The sequence below is a fragment of the Macaca thibetana genome, chromosome 7 (genome assembly GCF_024542745.1).
Source record: "Macaca thibetana thibetana isolate TM-01 chromosome 7, ASM2454274v1, whole genome shotgun sequence".
NCBI lineage: Eukaryota > Metazoa > Chordata > Mammalia > Primates > Cercopithecidae > Macaca > Macaca thibetana.
This window is the reverse complement of record NC_065584.1, coordinates 108,606,784-108,629,256: the sequence shown is the minus strand read 5'-3', so window position 1 is coordinate 108,629,256 and position 22,473 is coordinate 108,606,784. Positions and strand designations below refer to the sequence as shown.

The 22,473-nt window shown below is 43.7% G+C and overlaps 1 protein-coding gene across 7 annotated transcripts in view; it reads right to left on the bottom strand.

Moving 5' to 3' along the window:
- TUBGCP5 (tubulin gamma complex associated protein 5) overlaps positions 1-20,950 on the bottom strand; it is a 48,505-nt gene extending 27,555 nt beyond the window's left edge. For 3 of the 7 annotated variants that reach the window (XM_050796130.1, XM_050796128.1, XM_050796129.1), the window contains exons 1-10: positions 20,677-20,872; positions 18,135-18,188; positions 17,928-18,036; positions 13,423-13,519; positions 12,314-12,393; positions 10,941-11,076; positions 6,624-6,741; positions 4,609-4,698; positions 2,622-2,715; positions 895-1,141 (exon numbers count right to left, since the gene is read on the bottom strand). In XM_050796130.1, the coding sequence (XP_050652087.1) occupies positions 895-1,141; positions 2,622-2,715; positions 4,609-4,698; positions 6,624-6,741; positions 10,941-11,076; positions 12,314-12,393; positions 13,423-13,519; positions 17,928-18,036; positions 18,135-18,188; positions 20,677-20,822 (1,171 nt within the window). In that variant the 5' untranslated portion in view covers positions 20,823-20,872. Of the gene's footprint in view, positions 1-894; positions 1,142-2,621; positions 2,716-4,608; positions 4,699-6,623; positions 6,742-10,940; positions 11,077-12,313; positions 12,394-13,422; positions 13,520-17,927; positions 18,037-18,134; positions 18,189-20,676 lie in introns of all 7 variants that reach the window. The other 4 variants (XM_050796125.1, XM_050796126.1, XM_050796131.1 and 1 more) reach the window with 4 other exon arrangements.
- Positions 20,951-22,473: the final 1,523 nt, after the last annotated feature.

The following is a 22,473-nucleotide window of genomic DNA, read 5'->3' as shown; positions in this document are numbered from 1 at the left end:
GTGGTATAATCCCAGCTAACACCTGTAATCCCAGCATTTTGGGAGGCCAACGTGGGCGGATCACCTAAGGCCAGGAGTTATAGGCCAGCCTGGTCAACATGGTGAAAGACTGTCTCTACTGAAAATACAAAAATTAGCTAGGGATGGTGGCAGGTACTTGTAATCACAGTTACTCGGGAGGCTGAGGCGGGAAAATCGCTTGAACCCAGGAGGCGGAGCTTGCAGTGAGCCAAGATCCCGCCACTGCACTCCAGCCTGGGTGACAGAGGGAGCCTTCATCTCAAAAAAAAAAAAAAGAACCTACCCTACAGATAACTCACTGCCTGTGTACGATTACGGATATGTAGAAGTGATTATCACTGCAGCACTGCTAACAATAGCAAAAGCCTGGGAAGAACCTAAATCCATTAAGGGGACTGGGCTATGATACAACCATATGATGAAACACTCAATCTGTAAAAAGGAAAATAGAAGCTCTTCACATTTGTGTGGTATTATCCTCAAAATTTAAATCAGAAAAATTTGAAGAGAGCAGTGTAATGACTGCTAGGTATGCGTATATGTATATGCACTGCTTGTGTATGTTCAAACTCTTTCTGGGAGGATGCGTAAGAAGCTGAGGACCTGGCTATCTCTGGAGAGGAGAACTGACTGGCTGGGGTACTGGTACAGGAAGAATAATTTAGATTTTTCACTCTAAATCCTCTGTAGATTTTTGATTTTTAGAGATATGAATGATTTAAAAATACAAATTTAAAATAATTTTAAAAATGAAGCATTCACGAGAACTACTTATTTGCTAGGCAACTTTCAATCTTACATGATGAAAAATCTAAATGGCATTCAAATTATAAGTTACGTGTAGCACGAGTAAAGATGAGGAACATTTAATACCATTATTGATGATGCACTTCTCGATTTCTGCAAGTTCCTCTTTGAAACTAATGAAATATTTGTACAGGGCCCACATGAAAGCCTGGTAGGTTCTAAAGGGGGCTTCAGTTGACTTCTTAGGAACAGACCCACTTCCAGGCAGCATGCTCTCGGAACTGTGTCCCATGACTTCATCAATGAACTGCTGGAGTCGAAACACAACCTGGCCATATGCTGCTATTTGTTCCAGCACAGATCGTAAACAGCTCTACAACAGAAGCAAACTGCAATTACTCAAAGGTGGTCTTCTGTAAACTTTCAAATTCATTTCCCTCTCGCTGTAAAATATTTCCTTTGCAATTATTTTAAACAGTATGTTTAGTAGAACACAAAGTAATAAAATGATTAATATTTAGGTTTATATGCAAAGGAAAAAGAGCAATAATTTCAATAGACTAGAGAATTCTGGCTTTTATATATATATATATATATATATATATATATATATTTTTTTTTTTTGAGATGGAGTCTTGCTCTGTCGCCCAGGCTGGAGTGCAGTGGCCGGATCTCAGCTCACTGCAAGCTCCGCCTCCCGGGTTCACGCCATTCTCCTGCCTCAGCCTCCCGAGTAGCTGGGACTATATAGGCGCCCGCCACCACGCCCGGCTGGTTTTTTGTATTTTTTAGTAGAGACGGGGTTTCACCGTGTTAGCCAGGATGGTCTCGATCTCCTGACCTTGTGATCCGCCCGTCTCAGCCTCCCAAAGTGCTGGGATTATAGGCGTGAGCCACCGCGCCCGGCCCAGAATTCTGGCTTATATTTTAAAAAAACATACATAAGGTAAATGTACTTAAAGCAAAAAAAAAAAATTACAGTATATAACTTTCACAATACAGAATGACAGAATTAAAAGCACAAAATGCAAATTGAAATTAAATATGTCCAGCCAGGCGTGGTGGCTCACGCCTGTAATCCCAGCACTTTGGGAGGCCGAGGCCGGCGGATCATGAGATCAGGAGTTCGAGACCAGCCTGGCCAACATAGTGAACTACCGTCTCTACTAAAAATACCAAAAATTAGCCGGGCCTAGTGGCGGCGCCTGTAGTCCCAGCTACTTGGGAGGCTGAGGCAGGAGAATGGCTTGAACCCGGGAGGCAGAGCTTGCAGTGAGTGGAGATCGCGCCATTGCACTCCAGCCTGGGTGACAGAGCGAGACTCCGTCTCAAAAGAAAAAAAGAGGCCGGGCGTAATCCCAGCACTTTGGAAAGCAGAGGCGGGTGGATCATGAGGTCAGGAGTTCTAGACAAGCCTGGCCTATGTGGAGAAACCCTGTCTCTACTAAAAATACAAAAATTAGCTGGGTGTGGTGACACACACCTGTAGTCCCAGCTACTCAGGAGGCTGAGGCAGGAGAATGGCTTGAACCCGGGAGGTGGAGGCTGCAGTGAGCAGAAATCATGCCACTGCACTCCAGCCTCAGCGACAGAGTGAGACTCTGTCTCAAAAAAAAAAAAAAAAAAAAAAAAAAGAAATTAAATATGTCCTAAACAATATTAAGGAACTCTCTAAGTACTGTAAAGATGCACAACTCAATTTTTCTTTCTGGATATTAAATATTTAAAACTTTTTTTTCCATGTGAGGAAGCAAGAATGAGTTCAATAGTAATTTTAATATTGTAAAATGTTCTAAAATTATCAGTTTACATAAATCCTATTTCTTAAATTACCATAAATACAAATAACTTACATGTGTTAAATGAGTTACTATAATATTGTTTCTCACAGTTACCTTCCCATCTATCAACTGAAATATAAAGAGCTTTTTCACTCCTGAAAGTAACCTGAAATGAGACAAAAAAAAGACGAGTGTACTTTAAGTCTAGAAAAATATTCACGATACTATGCCCAGGGCATTTTTTTTTTGACAGGGTCTCACTTCGTCACCCACCCAGGCTGGAGTGCAGCAGCATGATCACAGCTCACTGCAGCCACAACCTCCTGGATTCCAGTGATTCTGCAGCCTCAGCCTCCCCAGTAGCTGGCACTACAGGTGCATGTCACCATGCCTGGCTACTTCCTGCATTTTTTGTAGAGATGGGGTTTCACCATGTTGCCAGGCTGGTCTTGAACTCCTGAGCTCAAGTGATCCACCCACCTTGGCCTCCCACAGTGCTGGGTCTACAGGTGTGAGCCACCATGCCCCACCTCAAGAAATTTTTATTATTCAGAATTAGAGGACAAAAAGGTCAGATAATAAGAAAATGGAAGACATCAATCTTTCCATCTGACTACCTTAAGACTCAAGATATTTCAACATCTTAGAGAGAAGTCCAAAACATGTTGTCGGCCGGGCGCGGTGGCTCACGCCTGTAATCCCAGCGCTTTGGGAGACCAAGGCGGGCGGATCACAAGGTCAGGAGATCGAGACCACGGTGAAACCCCGTCTCTACTAAAAATACAAAAAATTAGCCGGGCGCGGTTGTGGGCGCCTGTAGTCCCAGCTACTCGGGAGGCTGAGGCAGGAGAATGGCGTGAACCCGGGAGGCGGAGCTTGCAGTGAGCCAAGATCGCGCCACTGCACTCCAGCATGGGCGATAGAGCGAGACTCCGTCTCAAAAACAAAACAAAACAAAACAAAACATGTTGTCAAAGCATCTCCCCCATATACTTGATGACCCAAAAAGATCTTCCTATTTCTAAGAATGCGAGCATGTCAATATCATAGTTTATGGTGAGAGCACCAGGACCTGGAATTTCAGTAGTAACCACCATGGGTTGCATTAGATTCCTGGCTTCTAGGTACAGGCACAGGCCTTCATTGATATATTCTGCCTATTAAGAATAATCAGAAGCTGCCGGCATGGTGGCTCACACCTGTAATCCCAGCACTTTGGGGGGCCAAGGCGGGTGGATCACAAGGTAAGGGGATCTAGACCATCCTGGCTAACACAGTGAAACCCTGTCTCTACTAAAAAAAATACCAAAAATTAGCCGGGCGTGGTGGTGGGTTCCTGTTGTCCTGGCTACTTGGATGGCTGAGGCAGGAGAATGAAGTCAACCTGGGAGGCGGAGCTTGCAGTGAGCTGAAATGGAGCCACTGCACTCCAGTCGGGGCAACAGAGCGAGACTTTGTCTCAAAAAAAAAAAAAAAAGTCAGTAGGAAATCTTGCTTTGAACTCAGGTGTTAAAAGAAGTGTTGGGGCCGGGCGTGGTGGCTCAAGCCTGTAATCCCAGCACTTTGGGAGGCCGAGACGGGCGGATCACGAGGTCAGGAGATCGAGACCATCCTAGCTAACACGGTGAAACCCCGTGTCTACTAAAAAATACAAAAAACTAGCCGGGCGAGGTGCCGGGCGCCTGTAGTCCCAGCTACTCGAGAGGCTAAGGCAGGAGAATGGCGTAAACCCAGGAGGTGGAGCTTGCAGTGAGCTGAGATCTAGCCACTGCACTCCAGCCTGGGCAACAAAGCGAGACTCTGTCTCAAAAAAAAAAAAAAAAAAAAAAGAAATGTTGGACTAATCTACGTAAATCATATGCTAAATTATTTAAAATGAAAAAGAAGTGAATATATCAAACTCTCTCAATCTCCACAGTCAAATCTGGTCTGAACTGCACACCTAACAGTCCGTTTCTAGTCTGCATGTGAAAATGCTTGAACAGTTTCCTTTCATAAAAGTTTTGCTTCTCAGTAATCAAGCCTCATAAAGACTATTAATTAAGTGAATATATCTTACCATAGGGTTTCCCGAATAACCTGAGTCTCAGTAACCAAAACCCTGTCATCTGGAACATACAATGGATCACTGCTGTACAAGTGCTGGTCCCTATAAGACAGCAAACATAAATGTCAATAGAAAGGTTTCTAACTAAGTACATAACTTATCTCAAAGAATATTCGCAATTTAGTGCTAACTAGTCATCAATTAGCAAGTACATATAATAAATGGCTTAAATACCCCCTATATTGGCCGGGCGCGGTGGCTCAAGCCTGTAATCCCAGCACTTTGGGAGGCCGAGACGGGCGGATCACGAGGTCAGGAGATCGAGACCATCCTGGCTGACACGGTGAAACCCCATCTCTACTAAAAAATAAGAAAACTTAGCCGGGCGAGGTGGTGGGCGCCTGTAGTCCCAGCTACTCGGGAGGCTGAGGCAGGAGAATGGCGTAAACCCGGGAGGTGGAGCTTGCAGTGAGCTGAGATCCGGCCACTGCACTCCAGCCTGGGCGACAGAGCGAGACTCTGTCTCAAAAAAAAAAAAAAAAAATACCCCCTATATTTTCACATCAATCAGAATACTCAGAAACACTTTCAGAACAATTGCAATTATGTTTATTGCTGATTTAGGCAAATGGTTACAACTATGTAAAGTTGTTTCTGGAAAACAATATGCCTATTTTTGTAGTAATATACCAAAACAGAAATCAAATAATGCCCTAATATATACCAATATATTTACATTGAAATTCACAACAAAAATTGGAAACACAGACTATAATTTAATAATACTATAATTTAATGATTTTCTTTTTTTTTTTGGAGACGGAGTCTTGCTCTGTGCCCCAGGCTGGAGTGCAGTGGCGCAATCTCTGCTCACTGCAAGCTCCGCCCCCCCAGGTTCACGCCATTCTCCTGCCTTGGCCTCCCAAGTAGCTGGGACTACAGGCGCCCGCCACCTCGCCCAGCTAATTTTCTTGTATTTTTAGTAGAGACAGGGTTTCACCGGGTTAGCCAGGATGGTCTTGATCTCCTGACCTCGTGATCCGCCCGTCTCGGCCTCCCAAAGTGCTGGGATTACAGGCTTGAGCCACCGCGCCCGGCCAATTTAATGATTTTCAATAACAAATAATTAAAAACTATTTAACTAGAATTTTCAACACCAGCCAGGTGTGCTGGCTCATGCCTGTAATTCCAGCACTTTGGGAGGCCGAAGCAGGTGGATCACTTGAGGACAGGAGTTCGAGATCAGCCTGGCCAACATGGTAAAATCCCATCTCTACTAAAAATATAAAAATTAGCTGGGCGTGGTGGCATGCACCTATAATCCCAGCTACCTGGGAGGCTGAAGGATGAGAATAGCTGGAACCCAGGAGGCAGAGGTTGCAGTGAGCCATGATTATGCCACTGCACTCCAGCCAGGGAGACAGAGTGAGACTTTGTCTCCCCCTGCAAAAAAATAAAATAAAATAAAAAATAAAAAATTAGGGCCGGGCACAGTGGCTCAAGCCTGTAATCCCAGCACTTTGGGAGGCCGAGGCAGGTGGATCACGAGGTCAGGAGATCGAGACCATCCTGGCTAACACGGTGAAACCCCCTCTCTACTAAAAAATACAAAAAAAAAAACTAGCCGGGCGAGGTGGCGGGCGCCTGTAGTCCCAGCTACTTGGGAGGCTGAGGCAGGAGAATGGCGTAAACCCGGGAGGCGGAGCTTGCAGTGAGCTGAGATCTGGCCACTGCACTCCAGCCTGGGCAGCAGAGCGAGACTCCGTCTCAAAAAAAAAAAAAAAAAAAAAAAAAATTAGTTGGGTGAGGTCAAGACTGCAATGAGCCAAGATCTCACTACTGCATTGCAGTCTGAGCAACTACAGTGAGACTCTGTCTCCAAAAACAAAGAAAAAAAAAGAATTCTCAAAACGAAAACAAGTTTAAATTTCAGGGAAGAACTTGATTTAAGTCACAAATCAAAGCCAAATGTCTAAACATCAAAGTTTCTTCTATCATCATATTAAATGAAAACTTTAGCTTCTTACCAGACAGCAGCTAAATTGGAGTGCAAATGTAAACTATGAGGAAACTGGGAGGGCCTGGCTGTCCAATACTGATGGACCACATGATGTTCCAGCCAGCTTCGGTCATCTGGCTCATCTGCTTGAAAGAAATGTAATCAGTTTGAGTTAACAACAACAAAATACTGGGTCAGTATATCTGGACTTACAGCTCCATTCAAACGTATAGTTGAAAATGACTTTTTTAAAATAACAGCTACCTAACATTAATGTATTATGATCATTTATTTTAAACCACATTTACCAGCTGGGTTCTATGGCTCACACATATAATCCCAGCCCTTTGGGAAGCCAGGGCAGGATGATCACTTGGGTCCAGGAGTTCAAGACCAGCCTGGTCAACAAAGTATGACCCCCACCTCTACCAAAAAAAGCAAAAAAATTAGCCAGGGATGGTGGCATGTGCTCGTTCTCGGGAGGCTGACATGGGAGGACTGGCTGAGCCAGGAGGTTGAGGCTGCAGTGAGCTGAGATCACGCCACTGCGCTCCAGCTTGGGTGACACAGTGAGACCCTATCTCAAAAAACAAAGTAAAATAAAATAAAACCACACATATAGAAACACATACTAACTTAATTAAATGTAATTAACTAGAAAGTAAAAAAAAAAAAATTTGCCACATACATAAAAAGATACAAATGGTATATGTTAATCGTCCAATAACCATTAAGGAAATTGAAACGGTAACCGAAGACCTTCCCAACCACTCCCAAAGCCTCGGGACTGGTGCTACATTTTTTTTTTTTTTTTTTTTTTTTTTTTTTTTTTTTTTTGAGGCGGAGTCTCGCGCTGTTGCCCGGGCTGGAGTGCAGTGGCCGGATCTCAGCTCACTGCAAGCTCCGCCTCCCGGGTTTACGCCATTCTCCGGCCTCAGCCTCCCGAGTAACTGGGATTACAGGCGCCCGCCAACTCACCCGGCTAGTTTTTTGTATTTTTTTAGTAGAGACGGGGTTTCACCGTGTTCGCCAGGATGGTCTCGATCTCCTGACCTCGTGATCCACCTGCCTCAGCCTCCCAAAGTGCTGGGATTACAGGCTTGAGCCACCGCGCCCGGCCTTGGTGCTAAATTTTGAAGGATTAGATAACCTCTATCATATACAAGTTATGTGAAAAAGCACAAAAAGAGAAAGCCACCTAACATTTTATGAGGCTAATATAACAGTGATGCTTAAACTAGATAAAGGCATGATAAATACAATTCATCAAAGAATAAAGATGAAAAATCCTACATTAAAAAAGAGCTAACCTCCTGGGTTCGGTGGCTCACACCTGCAATCCCAGGCTGGACTGGTCTCAAACACAGTGAAACCTCATCTCTACGAAAAAGTAAACAAGTTAGCTGGGTGTGGTGGCATGCACCAGAAGTTCCAGCTTCTTAGGAGGCTGAGGTGGGAGGATACCTTGAGCCCAGGAAGTTGAGGCTGGAGTGAGCTGTGATCATACTACTGCACTCCAACCTGGGTAACAGAGCAGGACCCTGTCTTAAAAAAAAAAAAAAAGTGAATCCGAAATTGAACCCAATCTAATAATGTACTAAAAAATAACATGGTCAAGCAAGTTTAGATGAAGAATTCAAGGATAATTCAATATCGGAAAGTCTATCACTGTATTATTAGGATAAAAGAGAAAAGTTATGAGATTATCTCACAGATAAATAATAGCATTTAAAAAAATTCAACATTTATTTATTATTAAAGACTTCTAGGGATAGAAGGAAATTGTCTTTTTTTTTTTTTTTTTTTTTCACACAGAGTTTCGCTCTTGTTGCCCAGGCTGGAGTACAATGGCACAATCTCGGCTCACTGCAACCTCTGCCTCCCGGGTCCAAGTGATTCTCCTGCCTCAGCCTCCCGAGTAGCTGGGATTACAGGCATGTGCCACCACGCCCGGCTAATTTTGTATTTTTTTTTTTCTGTAGAGATGGGGTTTCTCCATGTTGGTCAAGCTGGTCTCCAACTCCCGACCTCAGGTGATTTCGCCCACCTCGGCCTCCCAAAGTGCTGGGATTACAGGCGTGAGCCACCGTGCCCGGCCGAAATTGTCTTAATTTGATAAAGGCCACATACCCTGAACTGATACCAAACAACCATCACACTTAACGGAGGAGTTTCAGGTATAACCCCCCCCGTACGATGAGACCGAGTTGTCCAGGAAGCCCACTCCTATGAGCTGTTGCTTCCGCTACGGACTAGTAGCGGCTGGGCTGGTAGGCCAGAAAAAGAGATTTGATCATCATGTCACAGAGAAGATACAGGCATAAGAACTAGCACGAAGAGATAAAACCATCAATATTTGCAGATGATACTAACGATCTATATAAGAAACCAAATGGAATCAACTATTATAATTAATATGAGAATTCAGCAAAAATGGTGCATATAAGAACAACTTACAGAAACCAGTATTATTTCTTTTACATTAGGAATAAAGAGGCATCATTCACAAAAATAAAAACTATAATGTATGTAGAAATTAATAAATGAACACTCGAGATCTTTAAAAAAAAAAATCCAAACTCTAGTAAAAGATAAAAAATTACGATAAATGTAGCTATTATTATGTTAAGGCAATCAAGCCTCCCCAAATTAGATGTATAAATTCTCTGCAATCCCAATAAAAACTCCAGCTGGATTGTTTTTAAATTTTTTATTATTTTGAGATAAAGTTTTGTTCTTGTTGCCCGGGCTGGGGTGCAATGGTGTGATCTTGGCTCACCGCAACCTCCACCTGCCGGGTTCAAGTGATTCTCCTGCTTCAGCCTCCCGAGTAGCTGGGATTACAGGCATGCGACACCACGCCCAGCTAATTTTGTATTTTTAGTAGACGTGGGGTTTCACCATGTTGGTCAGGCTGGTCTTGAACTCCTGACCTCAAGTGATCCACCCGGCTTGGCCTCCCAAAGTGTTGGGATTACAGGCATAAGCCACTGCGCCTGGCCTTTTTTTTTTTTTTTTTTAAGTTTACCATCCTGCTTCTAAAATGTCTACAGAAGAATAAAAGTTCACAAATAGCTAAGCCATTTTGAAAAAGAGCAGTGTTTCACACCTGTAATCCCCATACTTTGGGAGGCAGAGGCGGGTGGATCAGTTGAGGTCAAGAGTTTGAGCCCAGCCTGGCCAACATGGTGAAACCCTGTCTCTACTAAAAATACAAAAATCAGCTGAGTGCCGTCGTGCACGCCTGTAATCCCAGCTACTAGAACCAGGGAGGTGCAGTTTGCAGTGAGGTGAGATCAGGCCACTGTACTGTGGCCTGGGCGACAGAGTGAGACTCAAAAAAAAGGGGGGTGGGGGGAAGAGCAAAGTGGGCTCAGCACAGTGGCTCACACCTGTAATCCCAGCACTTTGGGAGGCAGAGGCGGGTGAATTGCTTGAGTCTAGGAGTTTAAGACTAGCCTGGGCAACATGGTGAAATCCCGTCTCTACAAAAAAATACAAGAATTAGCTGAGTGTGGTGGCCCTCACCTGTAGTTCCAGCTACTCAGGAGGCTGAGGTGGGAGGATTGCTTGAGGCCGGGAGGCAGAGGTTGCAGTGAGCTAAGACTGTGCCACCGCACTCTAGCCTGGGCAACAGAGTGACACCCTTGTCTTCAAAAAAAAAAAAAAAAGAGAAAGAAAAGGAGCCAAGAGATTCTCCTGCCTCAGCCTCCCAAGTAGCTGAGAGGAAACTTGCCATCTGTGTATTAAGACATAATCCTACAAAGCCACATAAATGAAAAACAGTCTGTTTCTGGGTCACACTGACACCAAGAGCACAGATTAGAAAGTCCAGAATAAATGCAGCTGTTCCTCAGTATCCACTGGGGATTGGTTGCAGGAATGCTGCAGACACGAAAATCTGCAGGTGCTTAAGTCTCTGATATAAAATGGCATAGTATTTGCATATAACCTATGCATGTTCTCCCTTTTTTTTTTATTTTAATTTTTTTTGAGACAGGGTCTCGCTCAGTTATCAGAGCTGGAGCGCAGTGGGACAATCTTAGCAAAATCAGTCCTTCTCCAATTAAAAAAAAAAAAGGAAACATTTAGGGCTAAGAAAGTTCTCAGAAGTATAGGAAAAAAATTACAAAATTACACTCTACATGTATTAGTTCAACATTAATTCTATAGTACTAACACTTAAGCATCATAAAAAAGATTACTAATGATTTTAAAAATTGGTTTTATAAGGATGGTAGAGCTTAGCCAACACCTTGATCACATGGAAGTGATCTCGAACCTTGCCTTTCCTTCTGGGGAATTTGCCTGTTAGAAAATGTCACCACCTCATAACACAAAGTACCTTTCCAACTGATACAAGGATCCAGTTTTCTGTTTTGGTCTTGTTCTTCTAACGGTGTCCTGTCTATCTGAATTCCAGAGTCCTCTCTGCTTAAGGGCAGCTGATCATTTTCCTCTTCACTTTCTTCAGACCAATTCTGATTTAAAAAAGAAATACACTTTAGCTTTATACAGTATAACATTTAAAGCTATTTACATTAAAAGACTAAGACTCTGAAGAAAAGCAAAAACTTTGAAGCAACATGGAACAGAAAAACAAATGAATTTTTTTTTCCTAAATCTCTTGGAAGTGCCTATTATAGGACTAGAAATACAATTATTACTTTTTTTCTATAATGTTGAAATAATAAGGAATGGAATCATTTTTTGTGGCTAAAAGTCCCACGATCACAGATCCTTAAGGGATACTTGTACTCACCCCTTTTAACTTTTTTTTTTTTGAGATAGAGTCTCTTGCTTTGTTATCCAGGCTGGAGTGCAATGGCACGATCTCAGTTCATTGCAACCTCCACCTCCTGTGTTCAAGAGGTTGTTGTGCCTGAGCCTCCTCAGTAGCTGGGATTACAGGCATGTACCACCATGCCCAGCTAACTTTTTGTATTTTTAGTAGAAGGGGTTTCACTATGTTGCCCAGGCTGCTCCCGAACTCCTGGTCTCAAGTGATCCACCTACCTTGGCCTCCCACAGTGCTGGGATTACAGGTGTAAGACACCGAGCCCAAACAACTTCTTTTTTTCAAATTTATTTTTTACAAACAGACGCAGATCTTGCTATGTTGCCCAGGCTGGTCTCAAATTCCTAGGCTCAAGCAATCCTCCCGCCCCTCAAAGTGCTGAGATTACAGATGTGAGCCACCATGCCCAGCCTCTTTTAACTTTTTTTTGTTTTGTTTTGTTTTGTTTTGTTTTTGAGACAGAGTCTCGCTCTGTCGCCCGGGCTGGAGTGCAGTGGCCGGATCTCAGCTCACTGCAAGCTCCGCCTCCCGGGTTCACGCCATTCTCCTGCCTCAGCCTCCCGAGTAGCTGGGACTACAGGCGCCCACCACCGCGCCCGGCTAATTTTTTGTATTTTTTAGTAGAGACGGGGTTTCACCGTGTTAACCAGGATGGTCTCGATCTCCTGACCTCGTGATCCGCCCGTCTCGGCCTCCCAAAGTGCTGGGATTACAGGCTTGAGCCACCGCGCCCGGCCTTAACTTTTTAATACTAATGGTTTGGTGCAAAATCCTAACCAGGCTTCCATAATAAATGACTCTAGCTTAGTAAGAGTGTTCCTGTTTTAGCTAAGTTGACCTAGGGTGGAAAGACCCATTAAAATCATCTCTATCACCTGGCGTGTATTTAAATTTTCAACAGCAAAACTACTGCCACTTACTGGTGTGTCCATGTAAGGACCAATGTCCATTTCTTCACCTTCCATCAAGTATTTTCCCCAGTCAAAATCATCTTTCTTTTCTAAAAATGTAACAAAAGAACTTCATCAGCTTTCTTATATCTACATTTGAAAAAAACCTCAAAACTAAGGAAAAAAGACTAACAAGACTCAAAATACTCAGGAAATAAAAATTTAAAAATATTGAAACATTTAGTAAATTTATATTCTAAAGCATTTTACATTTTAATTAACTCATTCTCAAAGGTGAGTGTTCTCTTTTTACAAGTGAAGATAGTTTGTAAACGAATACAGTCATCCCTCAGTATCTGAGGGGAATTGGTTCCAGGAGCTACACCACCCTCCACAGTGCTCAAGGCTGATGATAGAAAATGGTGTAGTGGGCCGGGCGCGGTGGCTCAGGCCGGGCGCGGTGGCTCAAGCCTGTAATCCCAGCACTTTGGGAGGCCGAGGCGGGCGGATCACAAGGTCAGGAGATCGAGACCACAGTGAAACCCCGTCTCTACTAAAAAATACAAAAAATTAGCCGGGCGCGGTGGCGGGCGCCTGTAGTCCCAGCTACTCAGGAGGCTGAGGCAGGAGAATGGCGTGAACCCGGGAGGCGGAGCTTGCAGTGAGCCGAGATCGCGCCACTGCACTCCAGCCTGGGCAACAGCGTGAGACTCCGTCTCAAAAAAAAAAAAAAAAAAAAAAAAAAAAAAAAAAAAAAAAAAAAGAAAATGGTGTAGTGTGTGCATATAACCTAAATACATCCTGCTGTATACTTTAAATAATCTCTAGATTACTTACAATACCTAACACCATGTAAATAGTTTTAAAAATTGTATTATTTTAGATTGTTGTATTATTTATTTATTTTTTTTGAATATTTTTGATTGGTATTTGGTTGAATCTGTGGGTATGGAACCTGAGAATATAGAGGGCTGACTGCATTTTAAACAAAATTTTATAATTGTGATAGCATCTAAAACAATAGAAACACTTTAGTTTCACAGATTTTTGTAAGTTTCAATAAAACTCAATGTTTACTAAGCAAGTAATGAAACAATTTCTCTTTTACTTCTCATATGTTAAGGCATCTAGTAACATACCCACTTCTTTATCTCTTGGTGTCTCCACATAATTGCTGTTTGAAGGAGAGTCTGACAGACACAGAAGAAGTGACAGTATGGAATAATGTGCATCTGTCTTTAAAACAAAAAAATGAACAACATGAATCTCTGAGGTTGGGAAATGCTTTCGACACTAGACTGAGTAAAGATAACTCTATGACAGGTATGTCCCCACGTTTTTTCCTGGTTTGAGAAAACATGAGTTATATCTACATAACTCCTAACCTTCAAAGTTCTTCAAAGCTCAAACGCATATACATAAGGAACCTCAAAGCCATCTGAAGTCTGAGTTCTATATTTCTAACAAGTAAAAGATCTGAGTGGATGAGAGCTTTTATTTCTAAAATGACGGAAATGTCTTTAGAATGTAATATTATGGTTAAAAGTTATTCTCCTGTGGCAATATGTATCATGAAGCTTAAACATGGCTGATAGTTTAACTCAGATGTACCATATTTTATTTAACAAGTCCCCTATTAATGAAATTTACATTTTTTCACAATCTTTTGCTATCACAAACTTATGTTGTTTCATTTTTTCCCCCCCGAGATGGAGTTTCACTTTGTTGCCCAGGGTGGAGTACAATAGTGCAATCTCAGCTCACCACAACCTCTGCCTCCCCGGGTTCAACTGATTCTCCTGCCTCAGCCTCCAGAGTAGCTGAGATTATAGGTACACGCCACCACGCTCAGGTAACTTTTGTATTTTTAGTAGAGATGGGGTTTCACCACGTTGGCCAGGCTGGTCTTGAACTCCTGACCTTGTGATCTGCCTGCCTCGGCCTCCCAAAGTGCTGGGATTACAGGCGTGGGCCACCACACCTGGCTGTTGTTTCATAATTATGAGAGTTTACTTGTATAATAAATTCCTAAAAAGTGAAATGCTAACTCAAAGAGTGTTTGCATTTGGAATTTTGAGAAATAATGTCAAAATATCTTCCATACACATGACACAAACATACATACATATAGAATTACCTGCTTCCTACACCTTTTATTAATCAGATCAGTGAAAAATGTTATCTCAGTGTTGCTTTAATTTGCATTTATCTTATGAAATGGTAGGCACTTTTCCATAAGCTTAAAATTATTGATTTTCCTTTATTGGGTATTACTCTCCTTTGTTCAAGTTTCTATTTGATTGGCAGTCTTTCCTTATTTATATGATTGATTTTTAAATTGGGATATAAGCAGTGTGGGAAAGCATTAACTCAGGAAGCCCGAATTGCCAAAGCCTTCAGCATCCCCCAAAAGGGCTTCTTTTCACAAATAAGCCTTGGCCAGCTTGTGGTGACTGAGCTCTTGAAATATCTGAACTGGCAAAAGTGTTCTGTATGTTCAAATCTTGAACCATGTTGTACTAGTCTGTTTATACAGTTTGTGCAAACAGTGTGACTGAAGGTGAACACCTGCTTTCCTTTGAAGGCTCTGGAACTTCAGTAATTGTGGTCAGTCACGCAGGTCCTATGCCTAAGAGATAAGCCCCCAGTAAAAGCCCTGGAGTCCTGGGCTCAGGTATCCAGGTAGACAACACTGGCCACCTGGCAGTATGTCAGAAGAGATAGAGCAAGCATCCAAACCAGACTCATATATGGCAGGGATGTTGGAATTATCAGACTGGGAATTGAAAACAACTATGATTAATATACTAAGAGTGCTAATGAAAAATGTGGATAACGGCCGGGCGCGGTGGCTCAAGCCTGTAATCCCAGCACTTTGGGAGGCCGAGATGGGCGGATCACAAGGTCAGGAGATCGAGACCATCCTGGCTAACCCGGTGAAACCCCGTCTCTACTAAAAAATACAAAAAACTAGCCAGGCGAGGTGGCGGGCGCCTGTAGTCCCAGCTACTTGGGAGGCTGAGGCAGGAGAATGGTGTAAACCCGGGAGGCAGAGCTTGCAGTGAGCTGAGATCCGGCCACTGCACTCCAGCCTGGGCGACAGAGGGAGACTCTGTCTCAAAAAAAAAAAAAAAAAAAAAAAAAAAAATGTGGATAACAAGAAGAACAGATGAGTATATAAGTGGTGAGATGGAAACTCTAAGAAAGAATCGAAGTGTTCCAAATGAAAAACAAAGTGTCAGAAATGAAGAATGCTTCCGATAGGCTCATCCAGTAGACTGGCACGAGCTTGAAAATATATCAACAAAGAAGGCCGGGATGACTTACGCCTGTAATCCCAGAGTTTTGGAACAAAGGTGGGCAGATCACTTGAGGTCAGGAGTTCGAGACCACCCTGGCCAACATGGCGAAACCTCGTCTCTACTAAAAACACAAAAATTAGCTGGGCGAGGTGGTGTATGCTTGTAATCCCAGCTACTCTGGAGGCTGAGGCAGAAGAATTCCTTGAACCTGGGAGGCTGAGGCTGCAGTGAGCCGAGATTGCACCATTTCACTCCAGCCTGGGCAACAGAGCAAGATTCCGCCTCAAAAAAATAAAAATAAAAAAAAAGGAAAGAAAAAAAATTAACGAAATTGAAAACAGGAAACAATAATAGACAGCAAAACCAAAAACTGATTCGCTGAAGAAAGTAATAACATTAATGAATCTCTAGACATACTAACCACAATAAAAAGAGAGAATATACACATTACTAAAATCAGAAACTAAAGAGGGATCGTCACTACTGATCCCATGGACATTAAAAGGATAATAAAGAAGCTGGGCGTGGTGGCTCATGCCTGTAATCCCAGCACTTTGGGACCCCAAGGCAGGTGGACTGCTTGAGGTCAAGAGTTCGGGACCAGCCTGGCCAACATGGTGAAACCCTGTCTCTACTAAAAATACAAAAAAATTAGCTGGGCATGGTGGTGGGACCTGTAATCCCAGCTACTCAGAAGGCTGAAGCAGGAGAATCACTTGAACCTGGGAAGCAGGAGTTGCAATGACTCAAGACTGCGCCACTGCACTCTAAGCCTAGGCAACAGAGTGACACTCGGTCTCAAAAAAAAAAAAAAAAGAAAAAGGAAAAACGTGTGAAGTTATGGCTACACTATATAGCAATCTCCAACCTTTTTGGCACCAGGGACCACTGTTGTAGAAGACAATTTTTCCATGGACTGTTGGGTGGGGGTTGGTTTCAGGATTAAACTGTTCCACCTCAGATCATTAGGCATTAGATTGTCATAAGGAGCATGCAACCTAGATCCTCACATGTGCAGTTTACAATGGGGTTTGCTCTCCTATGAAAATCTAATGCCACCGCTGATCTGACAGGAGGTGGAGCTGAGGCGGTCATGCTCACTCACCCCAGTCACCTCCTGCCGTGCAGCCTAGTTCCTAGCAGGCATGTCGGTACTCGTTCATCATGTGGGGGTTGGAGACCTCTGCTATAACAAACACATCTAAGATGCCACATAGCAAGAGAAAAGGAAAACCAATCCACCTTGTGTAAGTGGGTGGGGGCTGTGGACAGAGTGGGGATAGTGAAGCAGACAAGACTGCACAGATTTACTGATTCCTTCAACAAACATGCATTGTCCACTGTGCCCTAGGTGTCCGGGAACAAAGAGCCCTATGCCTGTAAAATGTGCATTTTAAAGGGGGAGACAAGAAAGGAACTATAAAGAAGTGAAATATGTAGCATGTGTGGAGACAGTGCTTAATATTAAAAGGGAAAAGGGAAAGAACTACATAGGCACAAGATGTGCCACAGCAGAGCTAGGGAATGTGGTCCCCCTCTGTGTTCAGGGAACCCACAGCTGTTTCCATATGCTTGCCATCTTTGGTTTGACCTCTAAGGGGCTAGAGACTGAGCAGATAAGGTCAGCCACACTGGGCTCTGCTTGCTTATGTGACCCACCCCCCAATAAAAATGCTGGTCACCAAGGCTCAGCTGAGTGGCCCTGGGGGGAGTGGAGGGGCAACATTTTGCACATGTTGTCATATACCGTTACTGAGAGAATTAAGTGCATCCCCAGGTGACTCCACTGCAAAGGAACATTTGGACATGCGTGCCTAGCTTCTCCTAGACTTTGCTCTAAGCACCTCTTCCCTCTGATGATTTTAATCTGTATCCTTTCACTGTAATAAACTATTAACAGTAAGGATAACAGCTTTTTTGAGTTCTGTGAATCCTTGGAGCAAAGCATTATGCCAAAAGGTGGTCTTGGGGAATCCCCCAAACAATATGAAAGTATACCAGGCATCTAGTAAGCATCTCCAGCCAGCCACTGCCAAGTGCTGAGAAACCATTTGACAGTTTTAAGATATCCAAACTATGCTACTATTTGTATCACTCTCTGATCTGTCTTTCCATAGTAGAACTGAGGTGCAAAAATGATTAAATAAGAGCAAGCTCTGTCTTTCATCACGAACTGAGGTATATCTGGTTTGATGGCAATATTTAAATAAATTTCCAGGAGATCCTATTAGCCAGTAGATAATACTAAAATAGAATGTTTAAATAGTAACAGAAGCAAATTGACAATAATCACATAGGAAACAGTAAAATACACACTGGAGATCGCATAATTGAAGGCATACCTTTATTTCCTTTATGCTGGGAAGTGGTGCGTTTAGAAATTCCTCAGTTAATCTCTTCCAGCTAGCAGCTTTGCTGAGATCAGAATGAATGATAAATTTTTCATAAATTCTAAAACATAATAAAAACAATGATTATAAAGCTATCTTAAAAAGATCTATAAGAAAATACATGTATTTTAGGATGTGTACATACATACACTGACTTACCCTTCTATTGTTTTTTCTATTTTGTGGCTGTTCACATCCAAGAAACGATGAAATCTAATAAAGACAAAATGCAATTCTTATGCCAACTCTGTCACACAGGTAAGTGAACTCATCTCATGGCCCTCCACATCCCCCATATGCTCTGTACTCAGCTACACACTTCCAGAATGGAGTGTACCTTGTCTTCAGTTACCTCCACCAAGACAGGCAAATAATCACCATGTCCGAGACTGTGCAAGCAACCGTTCTCCAGCACACAGGTGCTTCCTGACCCTCCCAACCTTGGCTCTGGCTCCTCTGTCTTCCCATAAGACCCTGTATCTAAATCCAGCTGAACACATTCTACATCAGGTGGTCCCAATCTTTTTATGCTATAGTGAGGCCCACTGAAGCCTAAGGATCCCTTCTCTGAATAATGTTTTTAAATGCCAAAAACGAAATACAAAGGAATCCAATTATACTGGGGTACAGTTGTCAAATATTTCAAGAAGTTTATGATATGGCAAGAAATGTTATTTATGAAAGTATTAAATAACAAGATTTAGCAGTAGGTACAATAACTACCATTAAAGTAACAGTAAACAACATTTACAAATATCTACAACTCTGATGTGAAAACAGTATGTGAATTCTACTGGCGATAAAGTCACAGGTAGGCTAATACTACTATGGTTTGCTGCCTTCATTTATAATGGAAGGAGATGCTACTTTTCAGTTAGAGATTAGTATAATTTTTTCCTCATCCAAATTAACAAATATCTGAATTATATCTCCAGATCCCAAGGTTAAAAAATCCCTTTTATCTCTGTCTTTTTTTAAAGACAGAGGCTATATCTTACTCATCTTTGAATTTCTAGGGCCTAGAATTCTAAATGGCCACAATTTTCTTTTCTTTTTTTTTTTTTTTGAGACGGAGTCTCGCTCTGTCGCCCAGGCTGGAGTGCAGTGGCCGGATCTCAGCTCACTGCAAGCTCCGCCTCCCGGGTTCACGCCATTCTCCTGCCTCAGCCTCCCGAGTAGCTGGGACTACAGGCGCCCGCCACCTCGCCCGGCTAGTTTTTTTGTATTTTGTAGTAGAGACGGGGTTTCACCGTGTTAGCCAGGACGGTCTCGATCTCCTGACCTCGTGATCCGCCCGTCTCGGCCTCCCAAAGTGCTGGGATTACAGGCTTGAGCCACCGCGCCCGGCCAATGGCCACAATTTTCAACAATGTAAACATGAACTATTCATTTTTCTGATGGTTTAAAGCATCATAAAATTATAGCATAGCCTATGCAACTAATGTATATGTATATAACATAGCCTATGCAAAAATTGTTTCCCATTTTTTAGTATCAAAGCCAGCAATCTGTACTTAAAAGAAAAAAATTACAATACTGAGAAACACATGAATCTAGTCCAGTAAATGGGTGAATGGTACACCACTTTACCTATTATAATTTAGTTCCTGAAACCTGTGAATGGAAACAGTAACCTCTAATGTCTCTCCCACCTCTAAAATGATGACCATCTGCCTACTGTCATTTAGAAATATTAGTAAAAAAAAACTTGAATTTCAGCATTTAAGTTTTTGTGTTGTATAACCTATTTCACACATTGTTTATTTTTGTAAGTCACATTTAAGAATTCAGTTTATTACTTCGGAAACTCGGCATGCTTTAAAAGAATATGAAAGCCCCGTATTCCTATTATAAGCCAACTAGACACTTTATGACTATGATCATTAAAGTAACTAAAATTACGGATTTTAAAAAACTGTTCATTATTCAAGATTTTTACTGAAATTAAACAGGTAGAATATTAACATTAACATTCTCTTAGTAATTTCATTATGGGTAATGACTATAAAAGTATTGTTTAATTTCCCTCTCCCATAAAGAAAAATAGATCTCACTCCACGTATACATCTAAATTCTGTAAGTCTTTAAAAACTAGTAACAAGAGAAACTGCATTAGAAATTGCATTAGCTGACTAAGCCTGCTACGTTGTCAGGCGCTGTGCAGAGATGCAGCATTCTAGTTGGAGTGGAAGCGGAGGAGACAGTCATAACAGGTAAAATCAATGTCATGACACGCGTTTTGTAAAAAGGAGAGCAGGGTGAGAGAGACCTTACACTGGGCTGACCAGGGAGCAGGAGTCAGTGAGAATACAATCTCTTTAATTAAAATAAAATAAAATAAAATAAAAAATTATAGAGATGGAGTTGCTACGTTGCCCAGGCTGGCCTCGAGTGCCGCCTGCGGCCTCGCAGAGCGCTGGGTTGCAGGAGCGCGCCCCGGTGGCAAGAAACCCAGTTCCGCGCTTCCCCCGGTGACGATCAGGACGCGTTCCAGGTAACACACCGTGGGGTGCGCAGAGCACCGCGCCGAGGGCGCTGGCCGGGGGGAGTGGGCGGCGGCAGGGCCTGCGAGGGCTCTCTGAGACCGCGTCCGCCTCAGCCCCATGCCCCGCCCCAGCGCACCCCGACCCCGGGCTGCGCCGGACCCACGCGCGGGCTCCGGGCTGTGTCCCGGGACCCGCTCGCGCGCCGCGCCCCACACCTGAAGTTGGACCAGGCGAAGTTTAGGGCGAGCTGGAAGTTGGGGTCTGCTTCGTCCGGGAGGCCGGCGACACCCCGGACGAGCTCCCGCACGTCGCGCTCCTGCTGCGCGTCCAGCCAGCTCAACGGCGGCCCGTGCCGCGCCATGTTTCGCGCGCCTGCAACGCGCTTCTAACGAATTGGTTGCTGTCGCGCGAGAGTTCGAGGTCCCGCGGCAGTTGCCCCCGAAGCTGGCGGCCTTCTCGCGAGAGTTCGCCTTCCCGTGCCGGGCAACTAGCAAGCTGGCAGTTATTCTCGCGACAGTTCGAGCTCCTGCTGTGGTGGGTACTGCCTGGAGCAGTCCCACGGTGGCGGCTCGAGTGTGCATATTCTGGTCGCCCGACTGTACATTTTCTACTGTACTCAGAGTTAGTTGGTGTCATCGTGAATTAGATACTTAAGGGTCTCTGGCCAGCCTCGGTGATAGTCAGTGCTTTTGAGAGCAGCCCGTTAGGTGCCCGGTCGGGAAATGCATTGGGACCTGCCTTTCCAGGAACCCTGGCCCGCTCAGCTGCTGAACTCTCCCGGCCATGCAGCTTCTCCTTGCAGTGATGGTCCCTGCGGATCTCAGTGCCCCCATCCACACAACACAGTCACGCTACGCACATCCGTGCTACACAACCAGCATCAGCGAAGCAGCGGTCCCGACCGGCTAGCAGTCCCGGCTCGCTTTTACTCCGCCTGCTCCTCAGGGGCGGTTGGGGGGACTTCATAACCCCATCTGGCCAGAGGTGCCGGTCGGGGGAGGACTTCATAACTTCATAACCCCACCTGGCCGAAGGTACTGGGAATGGGGACTTCATAACCCCACTTGGCCAGAGCTGCTTGGGGGACATCACAACCACACCTGGCCAGAGGTGCTGGGAGGACTTCACAACCACACCTGGCCAGAGGTTCTGGGGGACTTCATAACCACAAATGGCGTGTGCCACCACGCCAGGCTAATTTTTGAATTTTTTAGTAGAGACGGGGTTTCGCCATGTTGGCCAGGCTGGTCTCAACTCCTGACCTCAAGTGATCATCCACCTCAGCCTCCCAAAGTGTTGGGATTACAGGCATGAGCCACCGCACCCGGCGGTGTCCTGAAACTTTACTGAATTCATTTATGAGTGCTAACAGTTTTTTGGACGAATCTTTGGGTTTGTTTAAATATAAAGTCACATCATCTACAAACAACAACAGTTTGACTTTCTTTCTAATATGCATGCTTTTTGTTTCTTTCTGTGGTCCAATTGCTCTGGTTAAAACTTTGAGTACTATGTTGAATAAGTGGTGAAAATGAGTATCCTTGTTTTGTTCCAGATCAGAGAAAAGGCTTTCAGTTTTTTTCCCATTTAGTATAATACTAGCTGTGAGTTTATTTTATAAGACATTTATTGTGTTGAAGTAATGTTCTTTCTATGGACAGTTTGTTCAGGATTTTTCTCATGAGAGGATGTTGAATTTTGTTGAATTTTTTTTTAAATTTTTTAATTTTTTTGAGACGGAGTCTCACTCTGTCGCCCAGGCTGGAGTGCAGTGGCTCCATGTCGGCTCACTGCAAGCTCCGCCTCCCGGGTTCACGCTGTTCTCCTGCCTCAGCCTCCCGAATAGCTGGGGCTGCAGGCGCCTACCCCACGCCCGGCTAATTTTTTTTTTGTATTGTTAGTAGAGATGGGGTTTCACTGTGTTAGCCATGATAGTCTCCATTTCCTGACCTCGTGATCCGCCCGCCTCGGCCTTCCAAAGTGCTGGGAGTACAGGCGTGAGCTACCGCGCC